General features: G+C 43.0%; 1 protein-coding gene across 1 annotated transcript in view; it reads left to right on the forward strand.

The window, feature by feature from the left end:
- The window catches only part of EGFLAM (EGF like, fibronectin type III and laminin G domains), a 212,585-nt gene extending 194,886 nt beyond the window's left edge, over positions 1-17,699 (forward strand). Inside the window, exons 20-23 of the mRNA XM_088465218.1 lie at positions 174-317; positions 4,284-4,367; positions 5,441-5,544; positions 16,544-17,699. Of these exons, the coding sequence (XP_088321344.1) occupies positions 174-317; positions 4,284-4,367; positions 5,441-5,544; positions 16,544-16,698 (487 nt within the window). The 3' untranslated portion in view covers positions 16,699-17,699. The remainder of the gene's footprint in view (positions 1-173; positions 318-4,283; positions 4,368-5,440; positions 5,545-16,543) is intronic.
- Positions 17,700-19,003: the final 1,304 nt, after the last annotated feature.

Raw genomic sequence — 19,003 nt, forward strand, 5'->3', positions numbered from 1 at the left:
TTCATTCCTATTTAGAAATGTTTGCCGACTTTACCATCATCACCATCCACCATCACCATCTTGTCCTTCTAAGCCATGTCCATATAACGGAGCACAGAATACCACAAACCACCATAACACCCTGCATCTGTGCAGTACTGTCAATGACCTAAATTGTGTTTTCCATCTTCCAGGGTTTCGGGCTCTCGATCCAACATATTCATGAGGTTTAAGACCACGGTGAAGGATGGGCTGCTCATGTGGAGGGGGGACAGTCCGATGAGACCAAACAGCGACTTTATCTCACTGGGGCTTCAAGATGGAAACCTTGTTTTTAGGTAACTTGGTAGAGTCACATCTCTGCACCTTAGACATGGAATGTGGCATAAATGGTACCTAGTTCATATTAATGGACATTTTCATAGTGCCTTCCTGAGGTCAGGAGTATAGACTGTGACATCACGTGTATAATACATGCTTGACGACTTTCTGGCATTGCGGGGCGGGGTGATGTCTTGTCCGGGACACTTGCCCTCTCTTGTGGGGGGCCGGGAGTGTCAACTGATTTTCGGGAGCCTACCGACCATTGCGGGTGAGTCGGCAAATATGGTATGATACAAGTCTTTTGAGTCGGCAAATATGGTATGATACAAGTCTTTCAAGTCTTATATTAGGTACCCTGCAATGCTGTGAGAATTTTTGTATACAGCAGCACTTTAAGTATCATAGATACAAGTAAAATACAAGTTGGCTTATGTGAAAGATCTATTAATAACATACATATTCAACGTGGAAAAGTTGCAATTAATCAGCTTCTAGCTAGCATTTATCAATTACATTCTATAAAATTATAGTTAATGATTGGTTGCTATGGGCAACTTCTCCACTCTTTAGAAGGCTTGATACATCTCCCCAAAAGTTCTAATTGTAAGGGAAGATATTTTCCTACGTAGAGCTGACTTCCTGTGAGTAATACTACTGAAGGGCAATGTCAGCCAGTCTCCATGTTCAGCCAAAATTGACAGAGAGAAGATAACAATATACAATAGTCTCAAGATGCACAGCAAATGTAAGTATTATGTCATGTATCTGTTCTTTCAAGGTATAGGTGTCTATTAAACATGGCAGGAGAGCGCCATACTTTTGTTCTCTCTATTGACAGAAGTGAACCTTCTCCAATCTTTTTTGAAAGACACTATGAGTTTCTAGATGCTTTATGTGTCTTCTTACCTGCAGAAATGCCGAAAAGCAGGGAAGAGGCGATCTCATCCTGCCCCAGCCGGCTCCGTCTTCTCAGCTCCCCCGCTGGTGACTTCAGAGGTCATTTAGCCCACTTGGATCTAGCATCAATCCTTCTCACTGCCTCAGCTCTTCCCATTCCCTGTGCCATCCCCTCCGATGTGTTCCTCACTGTCTCTGCTCTTCCCATTTCCTGTGCCATCCCCTCCAATGTGCTTCTCACTGCCTCTGCTCTTCCCATTCCCTGTGCCATCTCCGATGTGTTCCTCACTGTCTCTGCTCTTCCCATTTCCTGTGCCATCCCCTCCGATGTCCTTCTTACTGTCTCTGCTCTTCCCATTTCCTGTGCCATCCCCTCCAGTGTGTTCCTCACTGTCTCTACTCTTCCCATTTCCTGTGCCATCCCCTCCGATGTGCTCCTCATTGCCTCTGCTCTTCCCATTCCCTGTGCCATCCCCTCCGATGTGTTCCTCACTGTCTCTGCTCTTCCCATTCCCTGTGCCATCCCCTCCGATGTGTTCCTCACTGTCTCTGCTCTTCCCATTTCCTGTGCCATCCCCTCCGATGTGCTCCTCACTGTCTCTGCTCTTCCCATTTCCTGTGCCATCCCCTCCGATGTGGTTCTCACTGCCTCTGCTCTTCCCAATTCCTGTGCCATCCCCTCTAATGTGCTTCTCACTGCCTCTGCTCTTCCCAATTCCTGTGCCATCCCCTCTAATGTGCTTCTCACTGTCTCTGCTCTTCCCATTCCCTGTGCCATCCCCTCCGATGTGTTCCTCACTGTTTCTGCTCTTCCTATTTCCTGTGCCATCCCCTCCGATGTTCTTCTCATTGCCTCTGCTCTTCCCATTTCCTGTGCCATCCCCTCCGATGTTCTTTTTGTCTCTGCTCTTCCCGTTTCCTGTGCCATCCCCTCCGATGTGCTTCTCACTGCATCTGCTCCTCCCATTCCCTATGCCATCCCCTCCAATGTGTTCCTCACTGTCTCTGCTCTTCCCATTCCCTGTGCCATCCCCTCCGATGTGTTCCTCACTGTCTCTGCTCTTCCCATTCCCTGTGCCATCCCCTCCGATGTATTCCTCTCTGTCTCTGCTCTTCCCATTTCCTGTGCCATCCCCTCCGATGTGCTCCTCATTGCCTCTGCTCTTCCCATTTCCTATGCCATCCCCTCCGATGTTCTTCTCATTGCCTCTGCTCTTCCCATTTCCTGTGCCATCCCCTCCGATGTGCTTCTTTTTGCCTCTGCTCTTCCCATTTCCTGTGCCATCCCCTCCGATGTGCTTCTCACTGCCTCTGCTCTTCCCATATCCTGTGCCATCCCCTCCGATGTGCTCCTCACTGTCTCTGTTCTTCCCATTTTCTGTGCCATCCCCTCCAATGTGCTCCTCACTGTCTCTGCTCTTCCCATTCCCTGTGCCATCTCCTCCAATGTGTTCCTCACTGTCTCTGCTCTTCCCATTTCCTGTGCCATCCCCTCCGATGTGCTCCTCACTGCCTCTGGTCTTCCCATTCCCTGTGCCATCCCCTCTGATGTGTTCCTCACTGTCTCTGCTCTTCCCATTCCCTGTGCCATCCCCTCCGATGTATTCCTCACTGTCTCTGCTCTTCCCATTTCCTGTGCCATCCCCTCCGATGTGCTTCTCACTGTCTCTGCTCTTCCCATATCCTGTGCCATCCCCTCCGATGTGCTCCTCACTGTCTCTGTTCTTCCCATTTTCTGTGCCATCCCCTCCAATGTGCTCCTCACTGTCTCTGCTCTTCCCATTCCCTGTGCCATCTCCTCCAATGTGTTCCTCACTGTCTCTGCTCTTCCCATTTCCTGTGCCATCCCCTCCGATGTGCTCCTCACTGCCTCTGGTCTTCCCATTTCCTGTGCCATCCCCTCCGATGTGCGCCTCACTGTCTCGACTCTTCCCATTTCCTATGCCATCCCCGCCGATGTTCTTCTCATTGCCTCTGCTCTTCCCATTTCCTGTGCCATCCCCTCCAATGTGCTTCTTTTTGCCTCTGCTCTTCCCATTCCCTGTGCCATTCCCTCCGATGTGTTCCTCACTGTCTCTGCTCTTCCCATTTTCTGTGCCATCCCCTCCAGTGTGCTTCTCACTGCCTCTGCTCTTCCCATTTCCTGTGCCATCCCCTCCGATGTGCTTCTTTTTGCCTCTGCTCTTCCCATTCCCTGTGCCATCCCCTCCGATGTATTCCTCACTGTCTCTGCTCTTCCCATTTCCTGTGCCATCCCCTCCGATGTGCTTCTCACTGTCTCTGCTCTTCCCATATCCTGTGCCATCCCCTCCGATGTGGTTCTCACTGCCTCTGCTCTTCCCAATTCCTGTGCCATCCCCTCCAATGTGCTCCTCACTGTCTCTGCTCTTCCCATTCCCTGTGCCATCTCCTCCAATGTGTTCCTCACTGTCTCTGCTCTTCCCATTTCCTGTGCCATCCCCTCCGATGTGCTCCTCACTGCCTCTGGTCTTCCCATTTCCTGTGCCATCCCCTCCGATGTGCGCCTCACTGTCTCGACTCTTCCCATTTCCTATGCCATCCCCTCCGATGTTCTTCTCATTGCCTCTGCTCTTCCCATTTCCTGTGCCATCCCCTCCAATGTGCTTCTTTTTGCCTCTGCTCTTCCCATTCCCTGTGCCATTCCCTCCGATGTGTTCCTCACTGTCTCTGCTCTTCCCATTTTCTGTGCCATCCCCTCCAGTGTGCTTCTCACTGCCTCTGCTCTTCCCATTTCCTGTGCCATCCCCTCCGATGTGCTTCTTTTTGCCTCTGCTCTTCCCATTCCCTGTGCCATCCCTTCCGATTTGCTCCTCACTGTCCTCCTCAAGGTTGCGCCTTCTGTGCCCCCCAATCTCACATTCTCTTATTACGGTGTTCGCGCTTAGCTTTCATATATATTAATATAATGTTTGATAATAGCTTCAGATAACTTCTCCTTACCCCCCAGGACACCTGTAAAGTGGGGAAGGCTAGGATTGTATGACTCCCCTCTCCACCATACTGTACCTGGAATAATCCATTCTCTGTACAATTCAAACACATTTCTTTCCTTCTCTCTGCAGCTATAATTTGGGCAGCGGCATGGTCTCCATAATGGTGAATGGAACATTTAATGACGGGAGATGGCACAGGGTCAAAGCTGTACGGTAAGACCATTTTACTCTGTTCCTTGATTTCAAATTGAAGAATGTGAAATAAATGATTTTCAATAACAGTGAGTGTATGTACAGTATATATATATATATATATAAAAGAAAAGAAAACAAAGGACGTTTCCTAGTGCAATATGATGGTGCATTCACCAAATGTGCTGAGATAAATATAAAGTGGTCTTTACGCAATGTTTCAAAAACAAAAACACAAAAACATTTTTTCTGATGACAACATAGACCAGGAACCAATAATGTCAGCGGAATTCTTCTTTTAATTTCACTCAGAATAAAAACAAAAGTACATAGTGTAATCCATACATGCCTACTCTCCTGGAAGTTGCGGGAGGCTCACGAAGAGTAGGCAGATCTTCCTAATGAAGTGGGCAGGATGGGCAGATTACATGAGGAATTTGCTGGTCCGTACAGAGGGGCGCGGCTAAAATGTTTAACTATTTTGCACTGCCCGAGGTGACACTGGGGCAGTGACGGTGACGTTCGCCTTCCTTATTGCCCACCACTCGTTACGTCCCTGTGCCTGATCTAGAGGTAATGCAGTGGCTTGAGATTAACGGGACCTCAAACACATTCATTTTGTACATTCTAACTGTAGCTTGGCGCATTGGCGTATCTGGTGCAGGGTGTACGGTGCACCCATATAATTAGAAGCACCATATAGTCCTGTGTTGTCCAGCACTGCAGCATATGGCGGCCATTTTACTGGTGATTTGTGCATGAGCAGTAGAGAAGTCACTGGGAACTTGGCACGGGCCCCATATTCCCGGAGACCTGATCATGCCCAGCAGACTCTGGCCCAATTCCAGAGTCTAATGCGCTTCTGGAGAGGAGAGGGCCTGCACGGAGGCTGCACACGAGCCCTCTCCTCCCTTGAACTGCTCCAGGCTTAGCGGGTATCTGCTGGCATCAATGTAAGGAGTTTCAGAAATGTTTTGTCCTCTTACCCCTGAATGCTTTTACTTTATTGCTAATTATCTGTCCTTCAGGCAAGTGAAATAAAGTGCATAGGAATAGCTACTAAACCGGGTATCCGAATGTATCTTCTGTTTCAGTGATGGGCAGTCTGGGAAGGTGACGGTGGATGACTATGGTGCCAAGACGGGGAAGTCTCCTGGTTTGATGCGGCAGTTGAATATTAACGGAGATCTCTATGTTGGTGAGTGAAGCCTGGGATATGAGGATGATGTCTATGATGATAAAGTACCTATATATGATAGCATTGCATCCTACTTTTCCTTACTGTGGACCCGTAACCCACGCATGGTGGAGGCAGCTATATATTGTGGGATGAATTTATACTCAGACTGTCCATTTACTAGCATCTAGAACTCAGCAATGTCACAAGCTCCTGCTAGAGTGATAGACTACATGTGGCTTCACCCACACAATGGCCGCCTCAGCTGCATGCAGGTGACAGGGGCCCTCTAATGTATATTTGCCCCAGTTTTCCATATAAAACCAAGGGATAGGATAAAGGTGAAATGAGAGGGGTTTTTGCAAAAATAGACATTTTAGCCTGTAGAAAGGGCATTTACAGAACCAACTGAGGAAACTACAGACCCAGTCCTGCTCGTGGCAGGGAAATATACAGGGAGGATAAATATCCCCAGCTTTAATGCATAACTCAATTGTCCCTCTGATTTCTAATTGAGGTCAGATGTTTCCCCTGCAGATAATGTTAGATACATCCCCTCCACTGTATACAGATGTATCACCTGCAGATAACATTAGATACATCCCCTCCCCAGTATACAGATGTATCACCTGCAGATAATGTTAGACATACCCTCCCCTTTATACAGATGTATCACCTGCAGATAATGTGAGATACATCCCCTCCCCTGAATATAGATGTATCAGCTGCAGATAATATTACATATGCCCTCCCCTGTATACAGATGTATCAGCTGCAGATAATATTAGATACATCCCCTCCCCTGTATACAGATGTATCACCTGCAGATAATGCTAGATACATCCCCTCCCCTGAATATAGATGTATCACCTGCAGATAATGTTAGACATCCCCTCCTCTGTATACAGATGTATCACCTGCAGATAATGTTAGATACATCCCCTCCACTGTATATAGATGTATCACCTGCAGATAACATTAGATACATCCCCTCCCCTGTATACAGATGTATCACCTTAAGATAATATTAGATACATCCCCTCCCCTGTATACAGATGTATCACCTTAAGATAATATTAGATACATCTCCTCCCCTGTATACAGATGTATCACCTGCAGATAATGTTAGATACATCCCCTCCCCTGTATATAGATGTATCACCTGCAGATAATGTTAGATACATCCCCTCCCCTGAATACAGATGTATCAGCTGCAGATAATATTAGATACATCCCCTCCCCTGAATATAGATGTATCACCTGCAGATAATGTTAGATACATCCCTTCCCCTGTATATAGATGTATCACCTGCAGATAATATTAGATACATCCCCTCCCCTGAATATAGATGTATCAGTTGCAGATAACATTAGATACATCCCCTCCCCCGAATACAGATGTATCAGCTGCAGATAAAGTTAGATACATCCCCTTCTCTGAATACAGATGTATCACCTGCAGATAATGTTAGACATCCCCTCCCCTGTATACAGATGTATCACCTGCAGATAATATTAGATACATCCCCTCCCCTGAATATAGATGTATCACCTGCAGATAATGTTAGATACATCCCCTCCCCTGTATACAGATGTATCACCTGCAGATAATGTTAGATACATCCCCTCGCCTGAATATAGATGTATCACCTGCAGATAATGTTAGACATCCCCTCCCCTGTATACAGATGTATCAGCTGCAGATAATATTAGATACATCCCCTCCCCTGTATATAGATGTATCACCGGCAGTTAATGTTAGATACATCCCCTCCCCTGAATATAGATGTATCACCGGCAGATAATGTTAGATACATCCCCTCCACCGAATATAGATGTATCACCTGCAGATAATGTTAAATACATCCCTTCCCCTGTATATAGATGTATCACCTGCAGATAATGTTAGATACATCCCCTCCCCTGAATACAGATGTATCAGCTGCAGATAATATTAGATACATCTCCTCCCCTGAATACAGATGTATCACCTGCAGATAATGTTAGATACATCCCCTCCCCTGAATACAGATGTATCAGCTGCAGATAATATTAGATACATCCCCTCCCCTGAATACAGATGTATCAGCTGCAGATAATATTAGATACATCCCCTCCCCTGAATACAGATGTATCAGCTGCAGATAATATTAGATACATCGCCTCCCCTGTATATAGATGTATCACCTGCAGATAATAGTAGATACATCCCCTCCCCTGAATACAGATGTATCAGCTGCAGATAATATTAGATACATCCCTTCCCCTGTATATAGATGTATCACCTGCAGATAATATTAGATACATCCCCTCCCCTGAATATAGATGTATCACCTGCAGATAATGTTAGATACATCCCCTCCCCTGAATACAGATGTATCAGCTGCAGATAATATTAGATACATCCCCTCCCCTGAATACAGATGTATCACCTGCAGATAATATTAGATACATCCCCTCCCCTGAATACAGATGTATCAGCTGCAGATAATATTAGATACATCCCCTCCCCTGAATACAGATGTATCAGCTGCAGATAATATTAGATACATCCCTTCCCCTGAATACAGATGTATCAGCTGCAGATAATATTAGATACATCTATATTCAGGGGAGGTGATGTATCTAATATTATCTGCAGCTGATACATCTGTATTCAGGGGAGGGGATGTATCTAATATTATCTGCAGCTGATACATCTATATTCAGGGGAGGTGATGTATCAGCTGCAGATAATATTAGATACATCCCCTCCCCTGAATATAGATGTATGAGCTGCAGATAACATTAGATACATCCCCTCCCCTGAATACAGATGTATCACCTGCAGATAACATTAGATACATCCCCTCCCCTGTATACAGATGTATCACCTGCAGATAATGTTAGATACATCCCCTCCCCTGAATACAGATGTATCACCTGCAGATAATGTTAGATACATCCCCTTCCCTGAATACAGATGTATCACCTGCAGATAATATTAGATACATCCCCTCCCCTGAATACAGATGTATCAGCTGCAGATAATATTAGATACATCCCCTCCCCTGAATACAGATGTATCAGCTGCAGATAATATTAGATACATCCCCTCCCCTGAATACAGATGTATCAGCTGCAGATAACATTAGATACATCCCCTCCTCTGTATACAGATGTATCACCTGCAGATAATATTAGATACATCCCCTCCCCTGAATATAGATGTATCAGCTGCAGATAATATTACACATGCCCTCCCCTGTATACAGATGTATCACCTGCAGATAATATTAGATACATCCCCTCCCCTGTATACAGATGTATCACCTGCAGATAATGTTAGATACATCCCCTCCCCTGAATATAGATGTATCACCTGCAGATAATATTAGATACATCCCCTCCCCTGTATACAGATGTATCACCTGCAGATAATGTTAGATACATCCCCTCGCCTGAATATAGATGTATCACCTGCAGATAATGTTAGACATCCCCTCCCCTGTATACAGATGTATCAGCTGCAGATAATATTAGATACATCCCCTCCCCTGTATATAGATGTATCACCGGCAGATAATGTTAGATACATCCCCTCCCCTGAATATAGATGTATCACCTGCAGATAATGTTAAATACATCCCTTCCCCTGTATATAGATGTATCACCTGCAGATAATGTTAGATACATCCCCTCCCCTGAATACAGATGTATCAGCTGCAGATAATATTAGATACATCTCCTCCCCTGAATACAGATGTATCAGCTGCAGATAATATTAGATACATCCCCTCCCCTGAATACAGATGTATCAGCTGCAGATAATATTAGATACATCCCTTCCCCTGTATATAGATGTATCACCTGCAGATGATATTAGATACATCCCCTCCCCTGAATATAGATGTATCACCTGCAGATAATGTTAAATACATCCCTTCCCCTGTATATAGATGTATCACCTGCAGATAATGTTAGATACATCCCCTCCCCTGAATACAGATGTATCAGCTGCAGATAATATTAGATACATCTCCACCCCTGAATACAGATGTATCAGCTGCAGATAATATTAGATACATCCCCTCCCCTGAATACAGATGTATCACCTGCAGATAATGTTAGATACATCCCCTCCCCTGAATACAGATGTATCAGCTGCAGATAATATTAGATACATCCCCTCCCCTGAATACAGATGTATCAGCTGCAGATAATATTAGATACATCCCCTCCCCTGAATACAGATGTATCAGCTGCAGATAATATTAGATACATCGCCTCCCCTTTATATAGATGTATCACCTGCAGATAATAGTAGATACATCCCCTCCCCTGAATACAGATGTATCAGCTGCAGATAATATTAGATACATCCCTTCCCCTGTATATAGATGTATCACCTGCCGATAATATTAGATACATCCCCTCCCCTGAATATAGATGTATCACCTGCAGATAATGTTAGATACATCCCCTCCCCTGAATACAGATGTATCAGCTGCAGATAATATTAGATACATCCCCTCCCCTGAATACAGATGTATCAGCTGCAGATAACATTAGATACATCCCCTCCTCTGTATACAGATGTATCACCTGCAGATAATATTAGATACATCCCCTCCCCTGAATATAGATGTATCAGCTGCAGATAATATTACACATGCCCTCCCCTGTATACAGATGTATCACCTGCAGATAATATTAGATACATCCCCTCCCCTGTATACAGATGTATCACCTGCAGATAATGTTAGATACATCCCCTCCCCTGAATATAGATGTATCACCTGCAGATAATATTAGATACATCCCCTCCCCTGTATACAGATGTATCACCTGCAGATAATGTTAGATACATCCCCTCGCCTGAATATAGATGTATCACCTGCAGATAATGTTAGACATCCCCTCCCCTGTATACAGATGTATCAGCTGCAGATAATATTAGATACATCCCCTCCCCTGTATATAGATGTATCACCGGCAGATAATGTTAGATACATCCCCTCCCCTGAATATAGATGTATCACCTGCAGATAATGTTAAATACTTCCCTTCCCCTGTATATAGATGTATCACCTGCAGATAATGTTAGATACATCCCCTCCCCTGAATACAGATGTATCAGCTGCAGATAATATTAGATACATCTCCTCCCCTGAATACAGATGTATCAGCTGCAGATAATATTAGATACATCCCCTCCCCTGAATACAGATGTATCAGCTGCAGATAATATTAGATACATCCCTTCCCCTGTATATAGATGTATCACCTGCAGATGATATTAGATACATCCCCTCCCCTGAATATAGATGTATCACCTGCTGATAATGTTAAATACATCCCTTCCCCTGTATATAGATGTATCACCTGCAGATAATGTTAGATACATCCCCTCCCCTGAACACAGATGTATCAGCTGCAGATAATATTAGATACATCTCCACCCCTGAATACAGTTGTATCAGCTGCAGATAATATTAGATACATCCCCTCCCCTGAATACAGATGTATCACCTGCAGATAATGTTAGATACATCCCCTCCCCTGAATACAGATGTATCAGCTGCAGATAATATTAGATACATCCCCTCCCCTGAATACAGATGTATCAGCTGCAGATAATATTAGATACATCCCCTCCCCTGAATACAGATGTATCAGCTGCAGATAATATTAGATACATCGCCTCCCCTTTATATAGATGTATCACCTGCAGATAATAGTAGATACATCCCCTCCCCTGAATACAGATGTATCAGCTGCAGATAATATTAGATACATCCCTTCCCCTGTATATAGATGTATCACCTGCAGATAATATTAGATACATCCCCTCCCCTGAATATAGATGTATCACCTGCAGATAATGTTAGATACATCCCCTCCCCTGAATACAGATGTATCAGCTGCAGATAATATTAGATACATCCCCTCCCCTGAATACAGATGTATCAGCTGCAGATAATGTTAGATACATCCCCTCCCCTGAATACAGATGTATCAGCTGCAGATAATATTAGATACATCCCCTCCCCTGAATACAGATGTATCAGCTGCAGATAATATTAGATACATCCCTTCCCCTGAATACAGATGTATCAGCTGCAGATAATATTAGATACATCCCCTCCCCTGAATACAGATGTATCAGCTGCAGATAATATTAGATACATCCCCTCCCCTGAATACAGATGTATCAGCTGCAGATAATATTAGATACATCCCTTCCCCTGAATACAGATGTATCAGCTGCAGATAATATTAGATACATCACCTCCCCTGAATATAGATGTATCAGCTGCAGATAATATTAGATACATCCCCTCCTCTGTATACAGATGTATCAGCTGCAGATAATATTAGATACATCCCCTCCTCTGTATACAGATGTATCACCTGCAGATAATATTAGATACATCCCCTCCCCTGAATATAGATGTATCAGCTGCAGATAATATTAGATACATCCCCTCCCCTGAATATAGATGTATCAGTTGCAGATATTAGATACATCCCCTCCCCTGAATACAGATGTATCACATGCAGATAACATTAGATACATCCCCTCCCCCGAATACAGATGTATCAGCTGCAGATAAAGTTAGATACATCCCCTTCTCTGAATACAGATGTATCACCTGCAGATAATGTTAGACATCCCCTCCCCTGTATACAGATGTATCACCTGCAGATAATGTTAGATACATCCCCTCCCCTGAATATAGATGTATCAGCTGCAGATAATATTACACATGCCCTCCCCTGTATACAGATGTATCACCTGCAGATAATATTAGATACATCCCCTCCCCTGTATACAGATGTATCACCTGCAGATAATGTTAGATACATCCCCTCGCCTGAATATAGATGTATCACCTGCAGATAATGTTAGACATCCCCTCCCCTGTATACAGATGTATCAGCTGCAGATAATATTAGATACATCCCCTCCCCTGTATATAGATGTATCACCGGCAGATAATGTTAGATACATCCCCTCCCCTGAATATAGATGTATCACCTGCAGATAATGTTAAATACATCCCTTCCCCTGTATATAGATGTATCACCTGCAGATAATGTTAGATACATCCCCTCCCCTGAATACAGATGTATCAGCTGCAGATAATATTAGATACATCTCCTCCCCTGAATACAGATGTATCAGCTGCAGATAATATTAGATACATCCCCTCCCCTGAATACAGATGTATCAGCTGCAGATAATATTAGATACATCGCCTCCCCTGTATATAGATGTATCACCTGCAGATAATAGTAGATACATCCCCTCCCCTGAATACAGATGTATCAGCTGCAGATAATATTAGATACATCCCTTCCCCTGTATATAGATGTATCACCTGCAGATAATATTAGATACATCCCCTCCCCTGAATATAGATGTATCACCTGCAGATAATGTTAGATACATCCCCTCCCCTGAATACAGATGTATCAGCTGCAGATAATATTAGATACATCCCCTCCCCTGAATACAGATGTATCAGCTGCAGATAATGTTAGATACATCCCCTCCCCTGAATACAGATGTATCAGCTGCAGATAATATTAGATACATCCCCTCCCCTGAATACAGATGTATCAGCTGCAGATAATATTAGATACATCCCCTCCCCTGAATACAGATGTATCACCTGCAGATAATATTAGATACATCACCTCCCCTGAATATAGATGTATCAGCTGCAGATAATATTAGATACATCCCCTCCCCTGAATACAGATGTATCAGCTGCAGATAATGTTAGATACATCCCCTCCCCTGAATACAGATGTATCAGCTGCAGATAATATTAGATACATCCCCTGCCCTGAATACAGATGTATCACCTGCAGATAATATTAGATACATCCCCTCCCCTGAATACAGATGTATCAGCTGCAGATAATATTAGATACATCCCTTCCCCTGAATACAGATGTATCACCTGCAGATAATATTAGATACATCTCCTCCCCTGAATACAGATATATCAGCTGCAGATAAAGTTAGATACATTCCCTCCCCTGAATACAGATGTATCACCTGCAGATAATGTTAGATACTTCCCCTCCCCTGAATACAGATGTATCAGCTGCAGATAAAGTTAGATACATCCCCTCCCCTGAATATAGATGTATCACCTGCAGATAATGTTAGATACATCCCCTCCCCTGTATATAGATGTATCACCTGCAGATAATGTTAGATACATCCCCTCCCCTGAATACAGATGTATCAGCTGCAGATAATATTAGATACATCCCCTCCCCTGAATACAGATGTATCAGCTGCAGATTATGTTAGATACATCCCCTCCCCTGAATACAGATGTATCACCTGCAGATAATATTAGATACATCCCCTCCCCTGAATACAGATGTATCACCTGCAGATAATATTAGATACATCCCCTCCCCTGAATATAGATGTATCAGCTGCAGATAATGTTAGATACATCCCCTCCCCTGTATACAGATGTATCACCTGCAGATAATGTTAGATACATCCCCTCCCCTGAATACAGATGTATCAGCTGCAGATAACATTAGATACATCCCCTCCCCTGTATACAGATGTATCAGCTGCAGATATTTTTAGATACATCCCCTCCCCTGAATATAGATGTATCACCTGCAGATAATGTTAGATACATCCCTTCCCCTGTATATAGATGTATCACCTGCAGATAATATTAGATACATCCCCTCCCCTGAATATAGATGTATCAGCTGCAGATAATGTTAGATACATCCCTTCCCCTGTATATAGATGTATCACCTGCAGATAATGTTAGATACATCCCCTCCCCTGAATACAGATGTATCAGCTGCAGATAATGTTGGATACATCACCTTCTCTGAATACAGATGTATCACCTGCAGATAACATTAGATACATCCCCTCCCCTGAATACAGATGTATCACCTGCAGATAATGTTAGATACATCCCCTTCTCTGAATACAGATGTATCACCTGCAGATAATATTAGATACATCCCCTCCCCTGAATACAGATGTATCACCAGCAGATAATATTAGATACATCCCTTACCCTGTATATAGATGTATCAGCTGCAGATAATGTTAGATACATCCCCTCCCCTGTATACAGATGTATCACCTGCAGATAATGTTAGATACATCCCCTCCCCTGAATACAGATGTATCAGCTGCAGATAACATTAGATACATCCCCTCCCCTGAATACAGATGTATCAGCTGCAGATAATATTAGATACACCCCCTCCCCTGAATATAGATGTATCAGTTGCAGATAAAGTTAGATACATCCCCTCCCCTGAATATAGATGTATCACCTGCAGATAATATTAGATACATCCCCTCCCCTGAATACAGATGTATCACCTGCAGATAACATTAGATACATCCCCTCCCCCGAATACAGATGTATCAGCTGCAGATAAAGTTAGATACATCCCCTCCCCTGTATACAGATGTATCAGCTGCAGATAAAGTTAGATACATCCCCTCCCCTGTATACAGATGTATCAGCTGCAGATAATATTAGATACATCTATATTCAGGGGAGGGAATGTATCTAATATTATCTGCAGCTGATACATCTGTATTCAGGGGAGGGGATGTATCTAATATTATCTGCAGCTGATACATCTATATTCAGGGGAGGGGATGTATCTAATATTATCTGCAGCTGATACATCTATATTCAGGGGAGGGAATGTATCAGCTGCAGATAACATTAGATACATCCCCTCCTCTTTATACAGATGTATCACCTGCAGATAATATTAGATACATCGCCTCCCCTGTATATAGATGTATCACCTGCAGATAATGTTAGATACATCCCCTCCCCTGAATACAGATGTATCAGCTGCAGATAATGTTAGATACATCCCCTCCCCTGTATACAGATGTATCAGCTGCAGATAAAGTTAGATACATTTCCTCCCCTGAATACAGATGTATCACCTGCAGATAATGTTAGATACATCCCCTCCCCTGAATACAGATGTATCAGCTGCAGATAACATTAGATACATTCCCTCCCCTGAATACAGATGTATCAGCTGCAGATAATGTTAGATACATCCACCCCTCTAACTACAGATGTTTCATAATGATAATGTTAGATACATTCGGCTAATGGACCTGATTCAGAGATGGACAGTATTTCACAGCAGCAGAGCAGCAGGAACCGTCTGCAGAAAATAGACACCTGCCGCAAGCATCTGCGATCTGAGTGCAGCGTCCATAGACCTGTCTCAGATCACCATGGCGACCATCGCTCGTGATGGTTGCTGCTATGGCCAGGCTGCATGAACTGAAATTTACTCAGCCTGGCCGTCGGAACTGGACAGCTGGGTCCAGGAAGTCTGCGCCCTGACGAAGCAGACCCTGGTGCTTGGCGCACCTACAAAACATGGGCAACACTCCCCCGTTTTGTAGAACTGTCCTTCAGTCTACCCCCCAAATGCAGCAGCATGTCAATCTGGCTGTGAGCAATCACACTGTATTCCTTCTGCACATGCAAAGAACGGGTCCTACACAGACCCCAAAAATCTGAGATGTACGTAAAGTTTCGTAAACCATCGGTGATTGAATGGAAACGAGTCATGTGGTCTGAAAAATCATGTATTTAGTCACACCGTACAAATGGTAGGGTGAGGATATGGAGACAACAGCATGAAAGCATTGATCCCTCTGAATCTGCTACCGTCAAACTTTCAGTAGCTGGAAGATGTGGTTCATCGCATTTGGGCTAATATCCCCCACAAAACATTCAAGCCGCACTAAGGGCAACAGGTGACCCAACAAACCACTAACCCAGTGGTCATATTAATTTGCCCACTCAGTGTATAGGGCTCTGCATACCTCTATGTAGACTTATATTCAGTGCACACACTGGTCTACATGAGAGGCAGGTATCCTTACCAAGGTACAGAAACCATATAATAAAGAAGTCTGAGTGAATATGATCACAGAAATCTGTCTTTGAAATAAATATTCTAATCTAATGTTGTCTTCCAGGTGGGATGAAGGAGATTGCCCTGCATACTAACAGGCAGTACCTGGGAGGCCTTATAGGTTGTATCTCCCATTTCACCCTCTCCACAGACTTCCACGTCTCACTGGTGGAAGATGCATCCGATGGGAAAAACATTAATACCTGTGGGACTAAATAGTGATGAATCGGACCTCCCAAAGCGCTTTTTTTATTTGCTTGCGGAACAAAGGAAGACTTTGCACTCTAAGGACAATCTGCAATCCGTGTCATTCCAAAAATGTTTCCAGACAACTAAAACCAAAAAGAGTCTTCTTCCCTCTGTTTCTTTTTTTTTTTTTTTTTAAACAAACTTTAAATGCTGTATTTCCTAAGTTTGCAATATTGTGGGATTCAGACTAATGCATGACTAATATGAGAGGAATTTGTGCCTTTCTCGCTCAGCAGTCCCTAAAATACACACAAAGTCCTTGAGAACATGAACAAGCTTGTACGTGGCCCCCTCACCGTCAACCATTAGTAACCTTGGACCGCGCCAATTGCTAGTAACTTTTTTATTGGTCACAGATTTTATGTTACATTATGTTCTTTATATTTTTGTTTGAGATCACAGATCCAACAGGGATGTGGTGTGATTGAGACAGGCGTTACTGTGTGTAAGAGCACCATGGCTAGAAGAAGGTTGCGAGATAAGCTCACCCATATGATAAGCCCCTGATCGCGACTTCTGTGTCGATCAAACTTTCCCCTTCCGTGCAGAATGTTCGACTATTTTCCAATTTCTTACAAAAAGCGATTATCAGTATAGAGCTTTATATTGGTTGTGTAAAACAAAATATAATGGAAAGTGCTGACTATTTATATTAGAACAACTGCGCAATTGCGAGTGTAATTATTTGTTTATAATGACCATCATCTTTAGTGCGATACTGTTTGCGTATAGATTTTGGTCATAGACCAAACCACTTTATTGGCAACAGTGTATCCCCCATTTTTTTTGTTCTTCATTTTCCATCCCCAAAGATAATTTGTTACTTTTCTGCTCCCTTCTGGTACAGAAATAAGCACATATTCTAGTTGTTTCTAACATACCTACTTGTGAGCTGGAGATTTAAGAGAGATGGATCAGCCATGCAAGATTCCATTTGGAAAGAGATTCTCCCAAACCACGCCCGATTACTTATAAAGACAAAATCTATTTTATTGATCCTTTTTTTTTTCATCTTAAGAAAATTGCACCTCTTGCCTGGTACGCGCAAGGTTTTTTTTATGTTGCAACCATGTTGCGGCACTGCTGAGGCATTAACTTTATTATTAGTTTTTAATGAATAGGTTTTCAATTCAAAATGTTTATAGTATAGCCCCTTCATGGTAGGTACTGTGCATCATTCAAAATAGTTGTCTAGATGGAAAAATCCAGTTCCATATTAATATACTTACTATATTAATATAATTCCTATATAACACCACCCACAAATGTGATTGTAGTGGATATTGATAACATAAAAAAAATCGGTTATGTGGTATAAAATCATTCTAGATATATTCATTTTATTTAAACCACGGCAAACTTACATTCTAGGCCAAGCCCAACTAAAAATGGGAAAACGAATTAGATTATGTACTTTCTGTCGAAAAACCAGGCATGCAATCTCACTTCAGACTCATTATATATATTTCCAGATAGCATCTAGATGACCCAATTTGAGGTGATTAGTGTTTGTTGTTTACTGTGAACCGATATGTCTCACCACATGCAGTATAAAAACCTTTCTTGTTTATCTTACTATATGATAGAGCTAAGTTGTATCATTCACACTCTATGAACAAAAATCTAAGATTTTAATGTGTGCAGTACCTACTTATGGCCAGCAGGTGGCAATAATACTTTTTTTTTTTTTTTATTCAAAAGAAATGCATTGAGGGCTGTGTCATTAGCTTTTGCCAGCCTGAGGGTACAGGTGAATCTGGAAATCTAAGGCAAATAAGAACTACAGATAACAGTAAATGATGATGTTTATTTTGCCACAGTGACCATAGACCCGGATCTACCACCACTTATTAGAATATCAGCCAAGAAGTTAAAGTTTCCCCAAAATAAGAAGACAAGAGAAGTCTCCATTAATGTTAAAACCTAAATATTGACAATACCCAACAAACCGAAGCATACGTCACACTGCAGCATATACGTCAGACCACAGCATATACGTCAGACCGCAGCATATACGTCATACCGCAGCATATACGTCAGACCGCAGCATACGTCAGACCGCAGCACATGTCAAATGCTCTCAGGATGGATAATGTTGACATTAGAAAAAGGAGGGGGATTTAACCCCCTATAGTTCCTCAGCACACTGAATAGTACTTGCAACAATATATGAAGACTATATGGTCATAGAAATTCAGAGATATTAGTTGCATGCATTTGCTAATACATGGAAAGCTGCTAGGCCTCTTCACGGCTTCTCTGTCACTAGCAGTCC

Source organism: Taudactylus pleione, unplaced genomic scaffold, assembly GCF_031769625.1.
Source record: "Taudactylus pleione unplaced genomic scaffold, aTauple2 ptg001915l, whole genome shotgun sequence".
Classification (NCBI taxonomy): Eukaryota; Metazoa; Chordata; class Amphibia; order Anura; family Myobatrachidae; genus Taudactylus; species Taudactylus pleione.